At 34.5% G+C, this 18,536-nt stretch overlaps 1 protein-coding gene across 1 annotated transcript in view; it reads right to left on the bottom strand.

The window, feature by feature from the left end:
• Positions 1-18,536, bottom strand: part of FMN1 (formin 1) — a 143,809-nt gene that overhangs the window by 77,116 nt on the left and 48,157 nt on the right. The window contains exons 4-6 of the mRNA XM_010167059.2: positions 16,574-17,352; positions 12,224-12,374; positions 1,065-1,152 (exon numbers count right to left, since the gene is read on the bottom strand). Coding sequence (XP_010165361.1) covers positions 1,065-1,152; positions 12,224-12,374; positions 16,574-17,352 — 1,018 coding nt within the window. The remainder of the gene's footprint in view (positions 1-1,064; positions 1,153-12,223; positions 12,375-16,573; positions 17,353-18,536) is intronic.

Below are 18,536 nucleotides of genomic sequence, written 5' to 3'. Positions count from 1 at the left end.
TTGAAAACGTATCTGGAGACACTTAAGAATACTACCCATATATAATGTAAAATATAATACAGCTGCTCTCCTAACCTATGCTGCTGTAATTCCTGACAGCAAATTATTTAGACCTTTAGTAAGAGCAGTTTTTTCCATCTCATTCTGATACCTTTCACACAATAGTGGCAGGCACAAAGTTATTCCTTCTTTTTGTTTTTTCCCTCCACCCCAAGAGACATCTGTAAGCCCTTGTGCTTTTAAAGTGCTAGATGCTCAAAGGCTCTTCTGAAATTAATAATAATCAATGCCAGCAGCATCTCAACACCCTACCCAGTATTTGCATGTGATGGAGGGAAAACAATAGCAAAAAGGAGACACTGACTTGAATTCTTCCAGCAGTTGTTTTAAATGGTGAATATTTTCCTTTTTTTAATGCAAAAAAGAAATAAACAATATCCTTAAACAATATCTTTTTAAATCCAGAACATAAGCAGAATCTGAATTACCCCAGTGTTCTGAAAACTCTGTATTTCTCTACAGTTGTATTGGCAAACTTAGATAATTTCTACCAGTAATGGAATTTATATACTGAGTAGCCCTATGCTTTGAAAAATGCCATCCAGTAATCATCTTTCTCATTGCTCCGTGGTAGCTGCATCAGTTTGGGATGTGCTTTTTATACTGCTAACGAAGCAGAATTTAAACGTTCAACAAATACCAACTGCACATTTGAAGCCCAAAACATTTATATATAAGCCCTTCATTTAATTTTTGTCAGTGGAGGACGTGCTTAAGAAAAAAGAGGGAACTGTAGGGGAGGAAAATAAAACAGTTCTGAGAAAATACTGTACTGAAAGTGACATGTGAACTGAAACAGTACAGAAGGAGTTGTACCTAAATTAAATTCTGATTATTTTGGTGAAACTTTTACGTATACTGGAGTATACTGGAAGAATGATTCTTCTGATATCTTAAAAGAGGACTATATTCAAAGCACATTCTGTAATGTAAGAAATTATCTGAAGGGGGCTATGAGAAAATATCCATGTAAATATGATACATTAAGTGTAAGAAATACCTACCTTGTTGAATATCCTTCATCTCCAAGTGCAAACTGGATATTAAAATTCCTACAGTTTGAGACCGTTTTCCATCCAGCAATTTGATAATCTAGAAAGATGATGCAAAATTGTCTGAGATCAAATGCACACTCCACAAAGGATTAATTCACATTAATGACATAAGCTAATTTGTGAAATTAATTAAATGTCTCTCCAAACATCAAACCTTTTTATTAACTAAATGTGGTAGTAAGAACTTCATCTTATGACTATGCTCTGCACCTTGACAAATGGCTGATACATGTAAGCTTGAATTCTCACCAGATCTAGTACAGAACATCACCTCTTACTTGTAGAATGCTATTAAGAAGGAAAAAAAAGGCACATCAAATTTATTTTGGAATATGCTTTTTCCCTTTCTCCATAAGGTGATCAAGGCAGAACTAAGACACTCTGAGTACATCACAAGTTTCTTAGTTTGTCTGCAAGTTTATATTTCAGTGTGAACAAGTTTAAGTCTATCTTTTTGACAAAGGATCAATTCTTGACCAAGGAGAACTGGAGAAATGTCTTCTATGCCCACTCAACACTATTTCTGGAACACTAGGGGCTACTGAAAGGATTTCTTTCCCTCTTGTCTGAATGTGTTTCTTCCACATCCTTGACACTTTACAAGGATTTGAGGATTTTGTTCACAATTTGGGTAACAGACACATGTTAGTGTAATACACAAACATTCAGATTTTAATCTTTTCAGATGTCAGGTACAGGGAGGAGAAGAAAAAGGAGGGAGGGAAACTCTGAGGAAATTATTTTGGTTGGTTGAAATTAGTGATGCTGATGTGGATCAGTCCATAAATAAGGTAATGAAAAGTAAACTACCAGAATTTTAGAAGCATGGTTCATATGTTAGAAATGTCAAAATCAAACTTCCCACCATGTTTGGCTTATTGGTATTTGTGATTTTGATTTATGTCATTAGGAAGATATGGCAGCAGCACAACACAAAATGCAGTACAGATGTAAATTCTTCAAAATAAGAAATGTTCAGATCCAAGCAGCTGGCTTACTTCATAGTGTTGATGAACAAATGCTATTAAAAATAATAACTCATATGTAAAATTAAAACTAATAGGTAAGTTTTCCTTGAATTTATATTCCTACTATCTGAACAATATTTAATATATATGTATCCAAATTTAATAGTTGGTTGACACTAATATTTGGATATTTAATAATATTAAAAATTTTCAGTAATTGTTATCCCTTATCCCTGTAATATTCTTATAGATGCTCACATTATGGACAGCTAACTGACAAAATTTATACAAACTCATACAAATATTTCTTACCTAAGTTTTATTTAACTGTGCAATTATTTAATCATTCACCTACATAAAAGTAGATTCGTTGTTGAAAAAATACAGGAAAAAGAAAAATGATAGCGACATTTTCACCCGAAAATGCAAAGTTAGTTCTTATTTATAGAGTAATGAAATTGGAAAATACATGAACCAGTTGGAATACATGCTGCCTTCAACAAAGATCTGACAAACATTTTACGTCCCTGTTGTAGGGACTCAACATTTAATGAACTTATGTTAAAATAGATATTGCACATTTTCTGACAAAATTGGAAACAACATATATCCTGAGAGTTTTTTTCAGCCTATATGTACAGCACATATGCTGAATATTAAGAAAGTAATATTATTTTAAGTGTTTTCTTCAAATGAGAAAGAATTCAGGCTCTTTATTTCCCGAGTACACAAGCAGAGAAGATGATTTGGCTATAAATTACCATAAATGAATACTCTTTAAGCATCACATCCTGTTGACTGTGATTTTTCAGAGCAAATACTGCTCAGTTTATAATGGTCATTTCTGAAGCTTTACATGAATTTGCTGAACTGCACCGCACATTAACTTCTTACAGGGATAATTATAGGCTTGAGTAGTATGCAATTTGTATAGCATTCACTGACCTCCAAGTTGACCTTGTTCAGGGGCAAATTCATAGGTTGTCATAAACCCCATTAGACATGCCTAGTTTGAGGCAAAACCTTTCCAGACTATAGCCATTGCAGACCACACGACATTTGAAATAATTCTATTAAAGTATTTTAAATGCTAATATATTCTACAGATATGATCAAACCAGCTCACTAAGCAAAACTTCCTCCTTAAAAGATTAGTGAAAAAAATTATAAAGAAGACCCTGTATAATTTTAAAAGCTAAACCAAGAGATTCATGTTTTAAAATGGTCAACTAACTGTATGTTCACATGCATTTTAGAAAAACGTACACATGGTCACAATTACCAGGCATCAAGCTAGACTCAGGCTACCTGAAATAGTTTCAACCAACTGAAATCTGCAACTGAAGGCTAATATTTTATTCATTAGAGAGCTAAAATGGAGCAACAGGGCAACAGAATAGCTTAAACTGGGCATAAAACTACTCTAAAAACACAGTTGTAATGATAAGTATTACCTAGGACCTTTGTAATAGACTTTTAGAACCAAGGTATAACTTGAAAAATTTTATTATAAGAAAAACATATTTTCAGTAGTAAAACAGAGAACGTATTTTCAGAGACAGTAATTTTGCCCCAGATCATGGTTACTCTGGGGAAACCACTGACAGGGAATTAAATAGATGTGTGAATTCCAAATGGAAAGGAGACACAAAAAAATCAGCACTTTTCCAGGTCATAAAAACTGTAAGGCAAATAAAAAGAAAGTTTGTAAAGGCTGCATTGAACTATTTAGTCTATGTTTTTAAAAGACAAATCACTGATCACCTCTCAGCATATTGGGACTTGCTTGTAGCTGGCAGTGACAGGTAAGCAGCTAAAATCCAGCTGACGCCAGCTGATGCTGCTATGCCAGCTGGCAGGGTCTGCCAGCTGCCTGTCGCTCCTCCAGACTATGAATGTATCATTATAATGGAAGCAGCATCTTCTGGCTCAGTGACAAAATTGTGACTGCTGATGCTAACTCATATAATTCAGTGATCCATAACATTATTTGCTCTATGTGGTGTTCCCTGACTATTTTTTAATATTATTAAGTTAGCTGATTTGCTGTACACAAGTGCCCCTTCTACATCTTTCAAATATTTATCATCTGAGTAAAAAGTGGAGACATACTGAAGCTTGAATACATTCATAAATTATTCTGTCATTCCCATTAAAAGGTGTTTCTCTAATGTAGCCAGAAATGTATTTCATTAAATATTATATTATAGACTTCCCTGTTTTGTCTAACTGTAATGTCTATATTCTGTCCAGGACACTTACTGGTGCTGAAATCTGAACAGATTCAGTTTACTTTAGTGATTAGAAGTTAAATCCTTCCTCCTGCTGGTGCATGGATTCTTTCCATAATATTTAAATTTACTGAGAGAAACCATAAAAAGCTGTCCTGCATATCACACTGTTTCCCTCCATTCCCACTCATTAACTTTTAGGGTGAAGTCAACAGCTTGGACCCATAAGTGGTCTGCTGAATCCCGGTTCAAACAGAGGAAGAATATCCTGCACAAGAAGCAAGTAAGTGTGCCCCTCAAGCCATTCTACATAAACTCCCCAAGAGTTACCAATGAAACTTCAGAAACTTAAGACTACACACGATCTCTTCTAGTCCTACTCAAAGGAGAGTCAAGTTTAATGATTTTTTTATTTAACAAGGTTTAACCATAGGTTTACATTTTTTAAATACTTTTAAACTATTTTAGGAGATGCAATTCTATTTGCAACTCTATTGGATGAAAAAGCTCACTGTTTTTAGTCTTTTGCTAAAGGACAAGCAAACAGCAATTTCCCAGGATAAAACAGGAGGTGAGAAACTTATTTCAGTATATTTATTCCTCTCAAAACTGTAAAAATAAGACAAAGCCACAAACCAGATTATTGACCCTTTACAGCTACTTTCCGTATCCTACATGACTGCAGAGCTTTGTGGTAAACAAGGAAATGCCGTGTTCATTCTTCTCAGTACAGCACAAAAAAGAAAGTGAGAGTGCCTCAGAAGAGCACGCACTAGCATTTTACTACTTCTACTCAAGTTTGAACACTGTTTATTATCTTATGCAGACAGCTGAAGACAGTCATTGTGTTTCAACCCTGCAAAGCTTCCAACATTTTCTGCAGTATCTGCCCTTCTTGCGGAAACACAAAATTCATTAATTGTAATTCCTCATTTAGTTAGATGGACAAAAAACTTGCTGACAGACATATCCCTTTCAGTTAAAAAAATGCAATTCACTCAAAATATTGACACTCTTCTTAAATGAGAACACATGTTAATAATTATGTGAAGTCTGTTAGAGATAATAGACAACAGAAAAGCCATTATCTTTAATGTCCTCCTGCGTCTTTGAAATGATAATCATTGCACTAAAGGGCCAAAAATGATTGATGGACTTTCATTTGGAGCATACACCTGACACAAATTACTTTACATTTACTCATTTTTTTCCTAAGATGAAGACAGAGTGGCATCACAAACATCCAACTATCCTGTTTCTTGAAAAAGTATAGAAAATACCCGAGTTTTTGCAGATAAGTTACTAACAAGCACTCAAATATATTGGAAAAACTAATGCAACTTCAAAAATATGTGTAAAAGTCCAGCAATGGAGCTACAGAATGCACATGGAATAAATCACAGCAAAGGAATGTTCTTTTCTAAATTACCTCTTTTCCAGGCTTACAGGGTATCACAGCTTAATACATAATGAATCATGGTTTATATTTCATTCCAAAATATATGTCCTAATTCTGCCTTTCTTCTATTTGGTACTACAAGGATAAATTTTGGTTCTGCAAATTTAACGGGAAAAGGAGAACCTATGGCTTGAAAACAACTACACAGGCCTATCAGCTTAAAAATTCGCACAGATACATACAGACAAGAAATGCTAACAGTTGAGAATGAATGAGAGCAAAATTGTTTGCATGTAACACTTAAGTCCTTCATCTGAACATGAAAACATCTATAGAAGACTCTCAAAATCTGGGAAAGATGTAAGATCCTTCAACTTATATTCAAAACTATTGACAGCTGAGTTATTTCAAAAACAGCCAGGGTTTTGGCTTTTTATTAGTTGTTTGGTTTGTTTTTTTTCCCCTGGAGAAAAGGTTAGAGATACAATATACTAATTTTTTTTTTTCCAGTTCTCATTTTCCTAAACAGCCATGGACCTTAATGGTAATGTACTGAATCTACTAACAGTTGAACATTTTTGGTACATAAAACTTTACAGTTGAAGTCAATTTACAATTTCACAAATATAACTTACAATATTATTAAAAAATAAAATATACATTCCTAGACAACTGTCTTAGGAAAAAAATCCCACTCCTTCTATACATTATCTATCCATCTAGAGTCTCTGGGAAAGTCAGGATGCAAACAATTGTCTCTTTTCCATTTCATAGATATCTCATCCAAAAAATCACTGCATTGTCTTACGTCATATAAGATGATAATGCTTTTAGTCTTACATGTCAAAAGCATTCTTATGAGAGAAGAATTACATTAATTAATTCTTAAAGACATTGCACACTGTTTTGCTCTAATATTAGGAGATTAATAATATATACAGCTAGACAGTAAATTCTCCCCATCCAGAAAAAACAAATTCTACTCTCAAGACATAATACCTAAAAAACTAGAATATTTATTTTAAACATTATCTACATAATACTGTAGAATTTTATTTACAAAATTGTATATATGCATAGCAAATAAATGCACAAGAATAAGATTTCTCTGAAATATTTCAGAGGATGTAGAATTAGAAAAAGAGGTTCTTCCAAAGCTGCTAATTTTTTCCAAAAAGTGCATGATTGAAGAAGTATGAGCAGCCACACACTTTGCAGAGCTTCTAAGCCTAGATAACCATTACCATAACAAACTTCAAGAATATATAAGTGTACCAGAAAGGTACATCTGATCTTCATTTAAAATATATTATTTTTAAATAGTATCACTATCAAGTGAATGTACTATATTTTTCCAAAATAAGTTAACATATGCCTAAAAAGAAATAAAATCATCCTCTCTGCACTTCTTTAATAAGTTATATTACCAATGCTGCTGGAAGGTTCTTAGCTTCCCTTCCTTTTCTTTCACACATACATGTTAGAATACATTGTTTTTTAATAACAGCATTTAAAATTTTAATAATTTCATCCTCATGTCAGGCTGACAGCCTCTAGAAACTACTGTAACTTAATAATAAGCCATTTTCTGGCAGGCATGAAACCAACAAATTTGGGAATCATGAAGGTGCTTCCACTCTGGAAAAAAGGATAGTCAGCTGTTTCCATCCATAGGACAGTGGACAGAAAGTGGACTTTATGCCTTTTAATTGAGTAACAGAATCATGATGTTGGAAAGGCACTCACACTGTCATCTAAAGCATATCTGCACATCAAGACCATACCAACTACATGTGTACAATTCTAACCAATTTTTATTAAAGGTGTCCCAATACAGAAACACAATTTCCCTAGGCAAAATTGTTCTACATTCCTTTGGTCTCCTTACTCTTAGAAAGTTTTTTGTAATTTTTCTTTATAGCAGCTGCATGCACTTGAGGATGACACTGACTGTGAGCCCCAACCAACCTTCTCTTTTCTAAACTAAACAATTGTAATTCAATTCTTTTCTCAGAGATTCCTTTTACACTTTTAATCATTCTCACTCTTCTAGACTCTTAGTAAACATCTAGACTGTTAGTAAACATTTTTAATGAAGGGCTGTAGCTCCTAAATCTAGATGCAGTTCTTGACTGAGACATGGCTGAGTAGATTGTCTTGCAAGCAATATTTCTATTGCTCTATCAGTTTTCTTTTCCCTTTCTATTAGTACCACAATTTGACAATTCATGTTCCTCTTGTGAGCTGTTATAATCCCAACATTCTTTCTGCTAAACTATTACCTAGTCAGTTAGCCAGCTGTACCCCATCTTATTTTTAGGTAGCTGAATATTCACAACTGTATTAACCTCATGGTTAACTGTACTAGCTTTGTGCTTATCCCCATCTTTCAGACCGTATCTATGATACATGAAAGCTTTCTAAAGGGTCTATTCTAGTACATTTGGAACCTCTTGCAACTAGGTGGTGGCTGCAGAGTTAATATTCCATTATCCAGGTCATAAGTGAAAATATTGAGGTAACCAGATGCCAGCACAGATGCCCACAGAATCCTCAATGTATTCTCCTATTTTGACACTGAGTATATATATATATATGAGTATAAATATATTCAATATTATAAATATTCATTTTATGTATTGTAAGTACATTATATTTATATATATATATGAGTATAAAAATATATATGGAGATAAATATATACTCAGATGTTGCCCTTCTGAACATAATTTGCCAAATGATACTGGAAAACTGACCATTCATTCCACTTATATAGGACAAGATTTAGGTATTTCTGGCTAAAACTGATGGATGTTTATCAGCTGTAAGCAACAAAAGCACAGCATACAGTGAATCCTTTAATTTTGGTTGCCACAAGGTGTATACTATGCAGACAATTGGGTAAGAATAGAACAAAGTTAAATTTCTATAGGCTTAATGTGATGCTTTCCAAAGAAGCATTCATTTAACAGACTAAGCATGGAGATTATTCTGACTGGTTTCACAAAAATAATAATTCTGAGAATAAATTGAATAATATTTTTTTATTTGGAACTGCAAGAGAAATGTAAATAGATGGTAAAGAAGTCATAATTCAACAGGCCACTAATGGCTAAAGTCTCCTTAGTTTTATGAAGACGACCCAGTAAAATGAGAAAGAATTCCCCTCTAATTTGAAAGATAGAATCTTACTTCCAGTTGCATAAGGAACTTGATTGTGAGGCACTGATGTAATTCTCATTCAAGGAGAAAAGTATTAAGTAACCATGTTTTAATAAGCAGTCCTGCACCACCTATTGGTCTGTCATTTCTCTAAACACCAAGCAGGCTGAACTCAGTTTGTACAAGATGGTATGAAATAGGACAAAGTTTGTGCAGAGGAGAAGAGATTTAATGCAGTGAATAGGTCAGTACTAACATGTATTATTAAATAAAATAGCTTACCTATTTCAAACACAAACTACTATTCTAGATTCTATCGCTGTACCAATATCTTGCTCTGGAAGGCTTTTTATACAAAATACAAAATGATACAGCATCAGCTAAAAACTATAATATATGGTGAGCCCCATATGATTAATATGCCTGTCTTAATGTCTATAGAAAGCATCTTTAACCAGAGTATGTAATTCCATACACTGCAACACTTGTAGCATTCTTAAAACCAACCAGCACAAATTTCAGATTGTTGTTAAATCCCTAGTAGATAGATCTAATTGTTAGAAAAAAGGCAAGAAAAGTTGAGAGCCAAGAAAAAGCATGAGAAAGCACAAACGAAGCCAGCAGAACTGACAGTTTTACATTAATCTACAGGAGCTTTCTGTTACTACCTACTAATAAACCCTTCTGTAACTAAATGAAATGCCTCTCTACTACTGTATCACTTGCAGTCCACCAAGACTGATCCATTGGAGCCAGCCTGCAGACACCTGGGCTTTCGCAGGGACAAAGAAAAACACAGGACCACCTAAGAGGACCAACTGTCTGTAAAAATATTCAGCTGCTTTAACAGAGAAAGGTGGAAAGACAGGATATACAGTAAGAAAATGCTTTTATACTCAGTTAAATTCAAATTGCATTTAAATTCTAAAAGCTGATTTATTTTTAATTTTTAAATTGACCAAATGATGTCTAATATTGTTGACCATGAGTTTTTTAAATTTTCACAGAAAGCCCTACAATTCCCATGGTTTGTAACACCATGATTATAATCCTATGAGTTTTACCAAACTAAAGACACAGTAATAGATATAACTCTTAATTTATCTCTCAGGGGATTTATTTTTTATTTTCACACAGCACTTTAAATGAACTTGTTTGATTTCATTAATTTCAGTAAATATATCCCTAATCTTAAAATAAGTTTACATCTAATAACAAAACAGAATAATTCAAATAGTGACATTAATAAAGAAGATATCTTTGTAAGAAAATACATTGTCTTTTCACAAGAAATAGTACTTACTATTATACCATTATTTCCTATACTGTCTAGAGCAACTATTATCCAACTCAATTTTGGATAAAGGTAAAGGTCATTAAAAAAATGTGCTGCTGTAGCAAGTAAGTTAGTTTAAAAAGTAGCAAGGAAAACGAATAATGAGATTATATCTTTCAGAATGTAAGCCTAATTCTCTACTTGGTTTGCTGTCATACACCTAGTGAAATAGGTATTTTCATTTAATTGCTGAGATTTTGAACTACAAAGGTATCTGTTTGTGCATATTATTTCTCCACAGGCTACGTTCTTCTTAAAGGTCTTTAGAACCTGTATTTCCTATTGAATAATTTTTTCTGAAAGAGGTAAATTAATGAAATGTAAAATTTTAGAAAGAGGGCATCAGAAATGTGAACTAATGGGATTTACATATACATCTGAGTACTACATGCCATATGCATTTGAAGCATTTGTCAAATAAAATATGTCAAAATATTTATCACAGAGATGTCCACATCCAACTTGAATCTGACCTTTGAGGGACTGTTACAATTAATAATTTCTTTAGGGTGTAATTACAAATGCCAGCATGCCCCCATCCTGGCCTCATTTTTCACTTTTTGCATCACATGATTTAGAATTTCATAAATTCTATATTCTTACTTACACTTCTTGTTAACTATTGCGTTAAGACACAATACAGAAAGATATCTTTAAAAGAAAGATAAAGAAAGAAGGATAAGATTTCTTTATAATCTTTTAAAGAAAATCATCTTTATGATCAAAGATGTTTTGAAAGATCTGATTGCACTGGTATGTATCTATGTATGTATATTTCATGTTATATGTATGATGAAATTGAAAAAGGTATAGCTTACATACCAAGTGCCCTCTTGTGGTTCCAAGCAGGTAAATTCAAACAGATTTACAACATAAATGGATTTCTAATATATAATCACATTGTTTTATGAAAACAGTATCAATTATCATTCAGCCTAGAACTTTTCCTGCAGCAAATACTACTAATACCATTTATTTGTCCCATCTGCCCATAGTAATCATAGAACCATAGAATGGTTTGGGTTGGAAGGGACCTTAAAGATCATCCAGTTCCAACTCCCCTGCCATCAGCAGGGACACCTTCCACTAGACCAGGTTGCTCAAAGCCTCATCCAGCCTGGCCTTAAACACTTCCAGGGAGGGGGCATCCACAACTTCTCTGGGCAACCTGTGCCAGCATCTGACCACCCTCACCGGAAAGAATTTCTTCCTAATATCCAATCTAAACCTCCCCTCTTCCAGCTTAAAGCCATTTCCCCTTGTTCTGTCATTAACTGCCCTTGTAAAAAGTCCCTCCCCAACTTTCTTGTAGCCCCTTCAGGTACTGGGAGGCCGCAGTAAGGCTTCCCCGGAGCCTTCTCTTCTCCAGGCTGAACAGCCCCAACTCTCTCAGCCTGTCCTCACAGCAGAGCTGCTCCAGCCCTCGGATCATCCCCAGGTCCTCCTCTAGACTTGCTCCAGCAGGTCCATTCTGAGCTCTCTCTGTAATGGATCATGTCTGAGGCAGACAACATCTGTGCTACCGTCATGACATAGCTACTGCATAAAATTTTGTCCATTAAAAACAGCGTACCTTATTCAAAACATCTAACAGTCCTATCTTGCTTTATACTTTATTTTTCCAATAAAATTAATCTCAATGGAAGAGAGGTTTGCTAGAGTAACTTAATGACAGTCTTTAATTATAAATCAGTTCAAGGGCAGACATAGCCTGAAATATTGACACTTTTAGATATGTATTAGAACTTTAATTCAGTTCTATACAATATTTTTTCTAACTCACTGGGATGTGGAACTTTCATTTTCAAAGGCAAGGAATCTTCCAAGGTAACTAACAACCTCACATTCTCAAGCTAGAGTTAAATCAGCAATCCACCTATTTTGCTTTAAAATGTGATTTACAAATCCATCTATTATCTATTCATTCAACAATAAATAAAAAGGGAGTGTTCTTTAAATGTAAACCAAAAACAGTGACACAAAAAAAGCAAATATAAAGAAAGAATAAGTACCTTTTTGGTCTTGGTTTTTTTTTCGTAAGTCTCTGATAATGGTTTTCTTTTTTCCTGAGTAGTGTCTTTGGAGAATAAATATTCAAACTCTGTAGTATCAAGTATATCAGGTTCTTCTAGTGATTCCCATAACATTGGCATAGCAGTTTTCCTATAAAGGGAAAGGTAATAATAAAATTTCCAATAAACATTTATGAAAAACCATAACAGATCTAACCGTAACAAATGAAAATCTGTAATAGATTTAAAACTCAAAGCAACATGCACTGCTGCTATACAAATAGCACTCCTGCCTTATACCTTGCTCTTGTAAGGCGTCAAAATGCTTTGCAGAAGGCTGTACCAACAAGTTTAGCTATTTCTTATCCATGCCTGTTAGACTATCAAAATGCATTATCTGTATTGTACAGTTTTTTGTACAACAACCAAATATTACAACTGCAGCTTATCCAAACACATCTCGGGAGATTTCTGCCACTTCAACTAAGATTGGGAGCATTTCAACAGCAGCTTTTTTGAGAAATTCCCAGTAATCTATTTAGACCTATAAAAATAAACAATGTCAACAAACACTGAACAAACTCTGGTCATGCATATTTTAAGAGCATTTGGGGTCATTTTTATAGGACTTGATCCACTTCAATGTTAGCTGCAGATGTTGTATGTTCATATTTGTCTCTGTTGGAGTTCTGAGAAACCAGAGTAATTCTGTGGCCTATATTTTGGGAGACTAACCAGTATTCTGCTCCATTCACCCAACTGTAATTTTTAAATGTGGATTATCTTTCCTTCTTTTGCCTTCCAAGACCAGATATAGTTTTGGAACACTCTGGAACTTTCTTTTTCCCCACAATCCTCTAGTTTTATCTGGATTTGGGGAAAATACTACCTAGTGCTGCAAACACAAAACTTCAGTTCTGATTGAGCTTTGTTTCAAAATTTCAGCGCTTCAGGAAAATATGTGGGACAGAACTTCTGAGTGCTCTTCTTATCAGTAGAAGGTGGGCCCACTTCTTCCACCAGATGTCACTAAAAGGCAGTGAAATTTTTTGCAATAAAAGAAGTGATGAAAACCCCTATAAAATACAAATAGCCGGTGTCACTAAACATAATTTTATTGGATGTAATATGCAACAAAATGCAATAGCTACTAATCTAAGGGGAACTTTTTAAAAAAAAAAAAATCTGCATTTTTTTCTACTTAATACTGAACTGTACATTTCCTATCGTGAATGTTTAAGGAACTCAAACTTTTCCATTAGCATCTGCTGATGCAGCATATTCTGTGTCACAGGACATGCTTACAGCTTCACAGCTTCACTCGCCTTGATTTTAGCCACAATGTCAGCCACACTGAAGAATGAAGGATTCTTTCTGGCTCTGTAACAAGACCTTTGATAGCTTCTGTTCTAAGCAGTAGACCCCTGAAGAAGTTTCCAGTTCTAGCACAGACCACGAAAATGCTTGACCCTTACATCTGGTGACCAGCAGTTCACCAGAAATCTATGACTTAGACCTCATCTTGCATTCAGCAAAAGCCTGATGAACTAGCAACATCTCAGGACAAACATTTTGATTTCACTGAATCGATAGGAAGAATTACAATCAGGTTTATTTATGGACCAACTACTTATTCACTATGAAACATTTTTTGACTAGTAATTTTGAAAGAGTAAAACCAAAATGCTCAACTTCCAAAATATTTCATTGCCTTGAATTCTGAATCTTTGAAAGAATATAACTGACATCACATTAACTGTTTGTTTCTGTCAAACATTTTATATAAAATATTAACACCTTACAATGTTTTATTATACCAGAATAATGATTCTTTCTCATCAAAATAAATTCAGACAAAAAGATGTAAACTAAAACAAAACTCATATTTAAATACATTTAAATGCAGTTATTTATTTTATCAGTGTTTAAATATAATCCTAAAGATAACTTAAAAGATTAAGAATAATTGAAAATAATTTGTAGTGCTTAAATATTTTTAGTGACTTATTATTATTAGTCTACAATAAATATTCTGTAATACAATAAATCATAATATAATTAATAATATATAATAATATAATACATAATATAGTCACAGTATATAATACAGTACGCAACAGTGTGTGTATATATAGTATAGCATATACAGTATAATATTATTATATCTTATAATTCATATATAATAATGTCATGTAATTTATTAAAATGTTTAAAATAAACTTAGCACCTTTGTAAGTGCACTTGTGCTAAAATAATTCTGAACTCAGATAATAATTATTTTAAGACATTCATGACTATGTCATTTCATTACTTGCATAACATAGGACTTGAATTTTATTTCATGATTCTAGCAACTCCTTGTTCATCTAGAAATAGCCTGTGTCACTTATGCATCCCCAAAAAATACTTCTTGAGCCAATCCTCTTAATGGAGCTCTATGTTACATTAATAAACATGTGAAGCAAAGTTAGAATCAGCCAAAATCCAAAAGAGCAGCTCAGCAGCGCTGAAATCACATACCACTGTGGCAATAACGTATGTGTGCTGGCCCAGAAAGTGTAAGTGGGAGTACTTCTTTTCTCCTGCCAGCTGAATAAATGGATAGCATAAACAAGAGTTGTGGGATCATTTCAAAAAGACTGTCCAAAAATTGGTTATTTATGTTTGTTCACCAAAAGAGCCCTTACAAACAAATCAATAAAACAGTATGTTTCATAGTAACTTTAGGTTTCCTACAACGGTGTATACTATTAGACAATAACAGAATCATAGAATGGTTTGAGTTGGAAAGGTCTTCTTCAAAGATCATCTAGTCCTGACCCCTTACCATCAGGGACATCTGTCACGAGATCATGTTTCTCAAAATCCTATCCAGCCTGGCCTTAAACACTTCCATGGAAGGGGCATCCACAGCTTCTCTGGGCAACCTGTGCCAGTGTCTCACTAACCTCGTTGTAAACAATTTCTTCCTTATATGCAATCTAAATCTACCTCCTTTCAGTTTAAAACCATTGCACATTGTCCTGTCACTACAGGCCTCCATAAAAAGTCTTTCTCCATCTTTCTCATAAGCCCCCTTTAAGTATTGAAAGGCTGCAATAAGGTCTCCTCAGAGCCTTCTCTTCTCCAGGCTGAACAGCCCCAACTCTCTCAGCCTTTCTACACAGGAGATGTGCTCCAGCCCTCTGATCATTTTCATGGCCTCCTCTGGACCCACTCTAACAGGTTAATGCCTTGTACTGGGAGCTCCAGAGCTGGACACAGCACTCCAGGTTGGGCCTCACCAGAGCAGAGTAGAGGGGGAGAATCACTTTCCTGAACCTGCTGGCCACACTTCTTTTAGTGCAGCCAGGATACAGTTGGCTTTCTGGGCTTCAAGCTCATTTTGCTAGCTCATGTCCAATTTTTCATCCACGAGCATCCCCAAGTTCTTCTCTGCAGGGCTGCTCTAAATCCATTTATCTCCTAGTTTGTATTGATATGGGGATTGCCCCAATTCAGATGCAGTACTTTGCACTTGGCCTTGTTGAACTTCATGAGGTCTGCATGGGTCCACTCCTCAAGCCTGTCAAGGTCCCCCTGGATGTCATCCCTTCCCGCTATCTAGCATTTTATCCCAGCACTAATTCACAATAATACTGATAAATTTTTAATTTTATTTATTTGGTTTTTTAACTATAGAGGTCTCTCTCAGTACTGAGACTGTAATGGATGCTTCATGCTACAGGCTCCTGAGCTGCATATATTTATACATATGCTTTACTATTCCTGCTCTGACAGAATCAATACACAAAGGTTAGGTTTCAGTTTAACTGTTTCTAGAAATGGAATCACAGAGGATGACATAACACAACACTCTGAAGATGATATCACCAGAAGTGACTGGAAAGCAAAAACAAAACTAAGTTCTCACCTGAACTTCAACATTTAAATTCTAATTCTAAGTAAGATTTAAAAAAAATCTAAAAATCTTTCTAATCTCTTTGCTACCTTCTTTCTCTTTAGTGCTGAATCTAGGAACCACTCTGTCACTAGAGCTGTCCATGGAGTACTTGGATTATTAGGAAAGAAATGAAATGTCTTTTTGTTATAACATGTATAATTCTCATTTATAATGCATATGATTTTAATTTATATTTAATATTTTAAAATAATTTCTTATGTTCTATTTTTAGTCTTCTAGAAGTTATTACATTTTCTTCTTAAAACATCTAAATTCCATGCCTCCACACTGATTCTGTTATACATTTCTAGACTGTTTACTTTTTGTTATTAAGTGTTAAATAGTATACATACCCTTGTATCATGGCCTATAAATAGCAACTCTAAGTCCAAATAAATATATTTTACCTGCTGCCTTGTAATTGTATCCGTGTCCAATACAAAGGCTTCATGGGACGGCCAGGTTCAATGGCAGGTTTTCGAGGACCTTGGTTTGAAGATAAAGTGCTATTAAAAAAGAACCCAGGCCCAGGAGGTGGAGGGGGTGGAGGTAACCCAGATCCAGGCAGTGGAGGAGGAACAGGAGGTCCCAATCCTGGAAGTGGTGGTGGTGGTGGTGCTTGAAAAATCCTACAGCCTTCAGAAAGTGGAGGTGGCAGTGGTGGACCAGGAGTGGACTGTGATGTCAGTGAAGTCAGACCCGTTGGCAAAGGTGGTGGTGGAGGGACTAAACCTGGTCGTGAGGAATCAGGAAGGGGAGGAGGTGGTGGTGGTGGTGGTGGCGGCGGTGGTGGTGGTGGAGGCAGCATTTGTTTTGGTTGACAAGGTAAGACACTTTCTGAAGACTGTACATTGTAATAGTCCTTATTTTCACTTTGGGTGGAAATACTATGTGACAAAGAAGAAATATTAAGTTTTTTGGGTACTATTTGGTTATTTTTCACAACTCTGTTTTCTTCTTCACTAGGCTTTATGAAAGTTTCTCTGTCAGTCTGTATACATACATTTCGGTATGTCTTTGGTGGGTTATCATCTTCAGTAGAAACACCAATATCTTTTGCTTTTTCATTTCTTCTGTTTAATTTATTATCAAGTTCATCCTTCAGATGTGCAATGGTTTCCTCAAGCTGAGCAGTTGATACAGCATGTTCTCCACGAATATGGAATACCCTGAGTTCAAACTGAGACTGCAGAACAACAACAAAAAAACCTTTAGTGCAAATATTTTTCTAAATTGTCTATTTTGTAGCAATTAAAAATCTTCACATTTAGACTACGTTCTTACTTTAAGCAAACCATAATGACAGAAATGCTTCACTTTCTCAGTTCTAAATGGCTTTATTGTAAGCTATTACATAGTTGGACAATCACTAGTCTTTAAAGAAATGCAAGTAGCGTGTTTCAACAAAACATATTTAATGAGTAAATATCCAGAACACCACTTTAGTAAATTCTAACTTGTACCTTGTCTTTAAGTAGACTTACTTTTATTTTTTATTGCTGAATGCAATAATTAATAGTTCATTATGGAAAAAAGGTATCTTTTTTGAATTGCATTGTACTTGGTGACATGATTATGTCATAAATATGCCATATATATAGTTAACATATTAAGAAGTAAAAAATAGATTAAACGCAACAGTTTAATTTCCTCCCAGATAAAACATTAAATAAGCAAATTAAAACACTATGTCAATCTATTAAAACTGTTCTCATCAATTAATTCAGAGATACACACAAATTCTCCTTCAAATTTATCTTTATTTATCTAATAAGATTAAAACTTCATTTCTACCATATATATTTTAATGTACAATTCAGGTAAACAAACCTCAGAACCAAGATGAAGAGGATTTCACAGAGGTAGAAGGAAATAACAATCTTTCAAGAACATATGTAAGTAAGGAAGAAAAAACACCACTTTTCTTACCATATGTGAGAAAAATACAAAACATCTGACACATAAATATCTCCATTAAATAATCCAACCCAATACTGCTATTCCAGATGATCAAATCCCTCCAATTTATCTTCTGTTACAACATGATACTATCAGGCAGCTGACGCGTTATCCTGTTTCTGTGCAAGGCAATGACTCCTGAAAGAGCATTTTCCATGGTTCTTTCAGGGTCTCTGTACAAAGGGAAACCAGCATTTCAACAGAAGCACCTAACGAGCTTTGATTTTCCCAAATTCCTGCAGGCACAGCAATTTACACTTAAAAAGTTTCCACATAATGCTGGTCAGAAGTAGCAACATAGCACTCCTTACTTATCTTTCCAACTTGAGTATTGGGTCAGAATTAATATTTTACAGAATTAATTAATATGCATCCATGTATTGGGTTTTGGCAGCCGGGGGGGGGCCTGGC

This window comes from Antrostomus carolinensis, unplaced genomic scaffold, assembly GCF_000700745.2.
Source record: "Antrostomus carolinensis isolate BGI_N321 unplaced genomic scaffold, ASM70074v2 scaffold2784, whole genome shotgun sequence".
NCBI lineage: Eukaryota > Metazoa > Chordata > Aves > Caprimulgiformes > Caprimulgidae > Antrostomus > Antrostomus carolinensis.
Note: the sequence above shows the minus strand (reverse complement) of the source record. Positions and strands in the feature narration are given on the sequence as shown.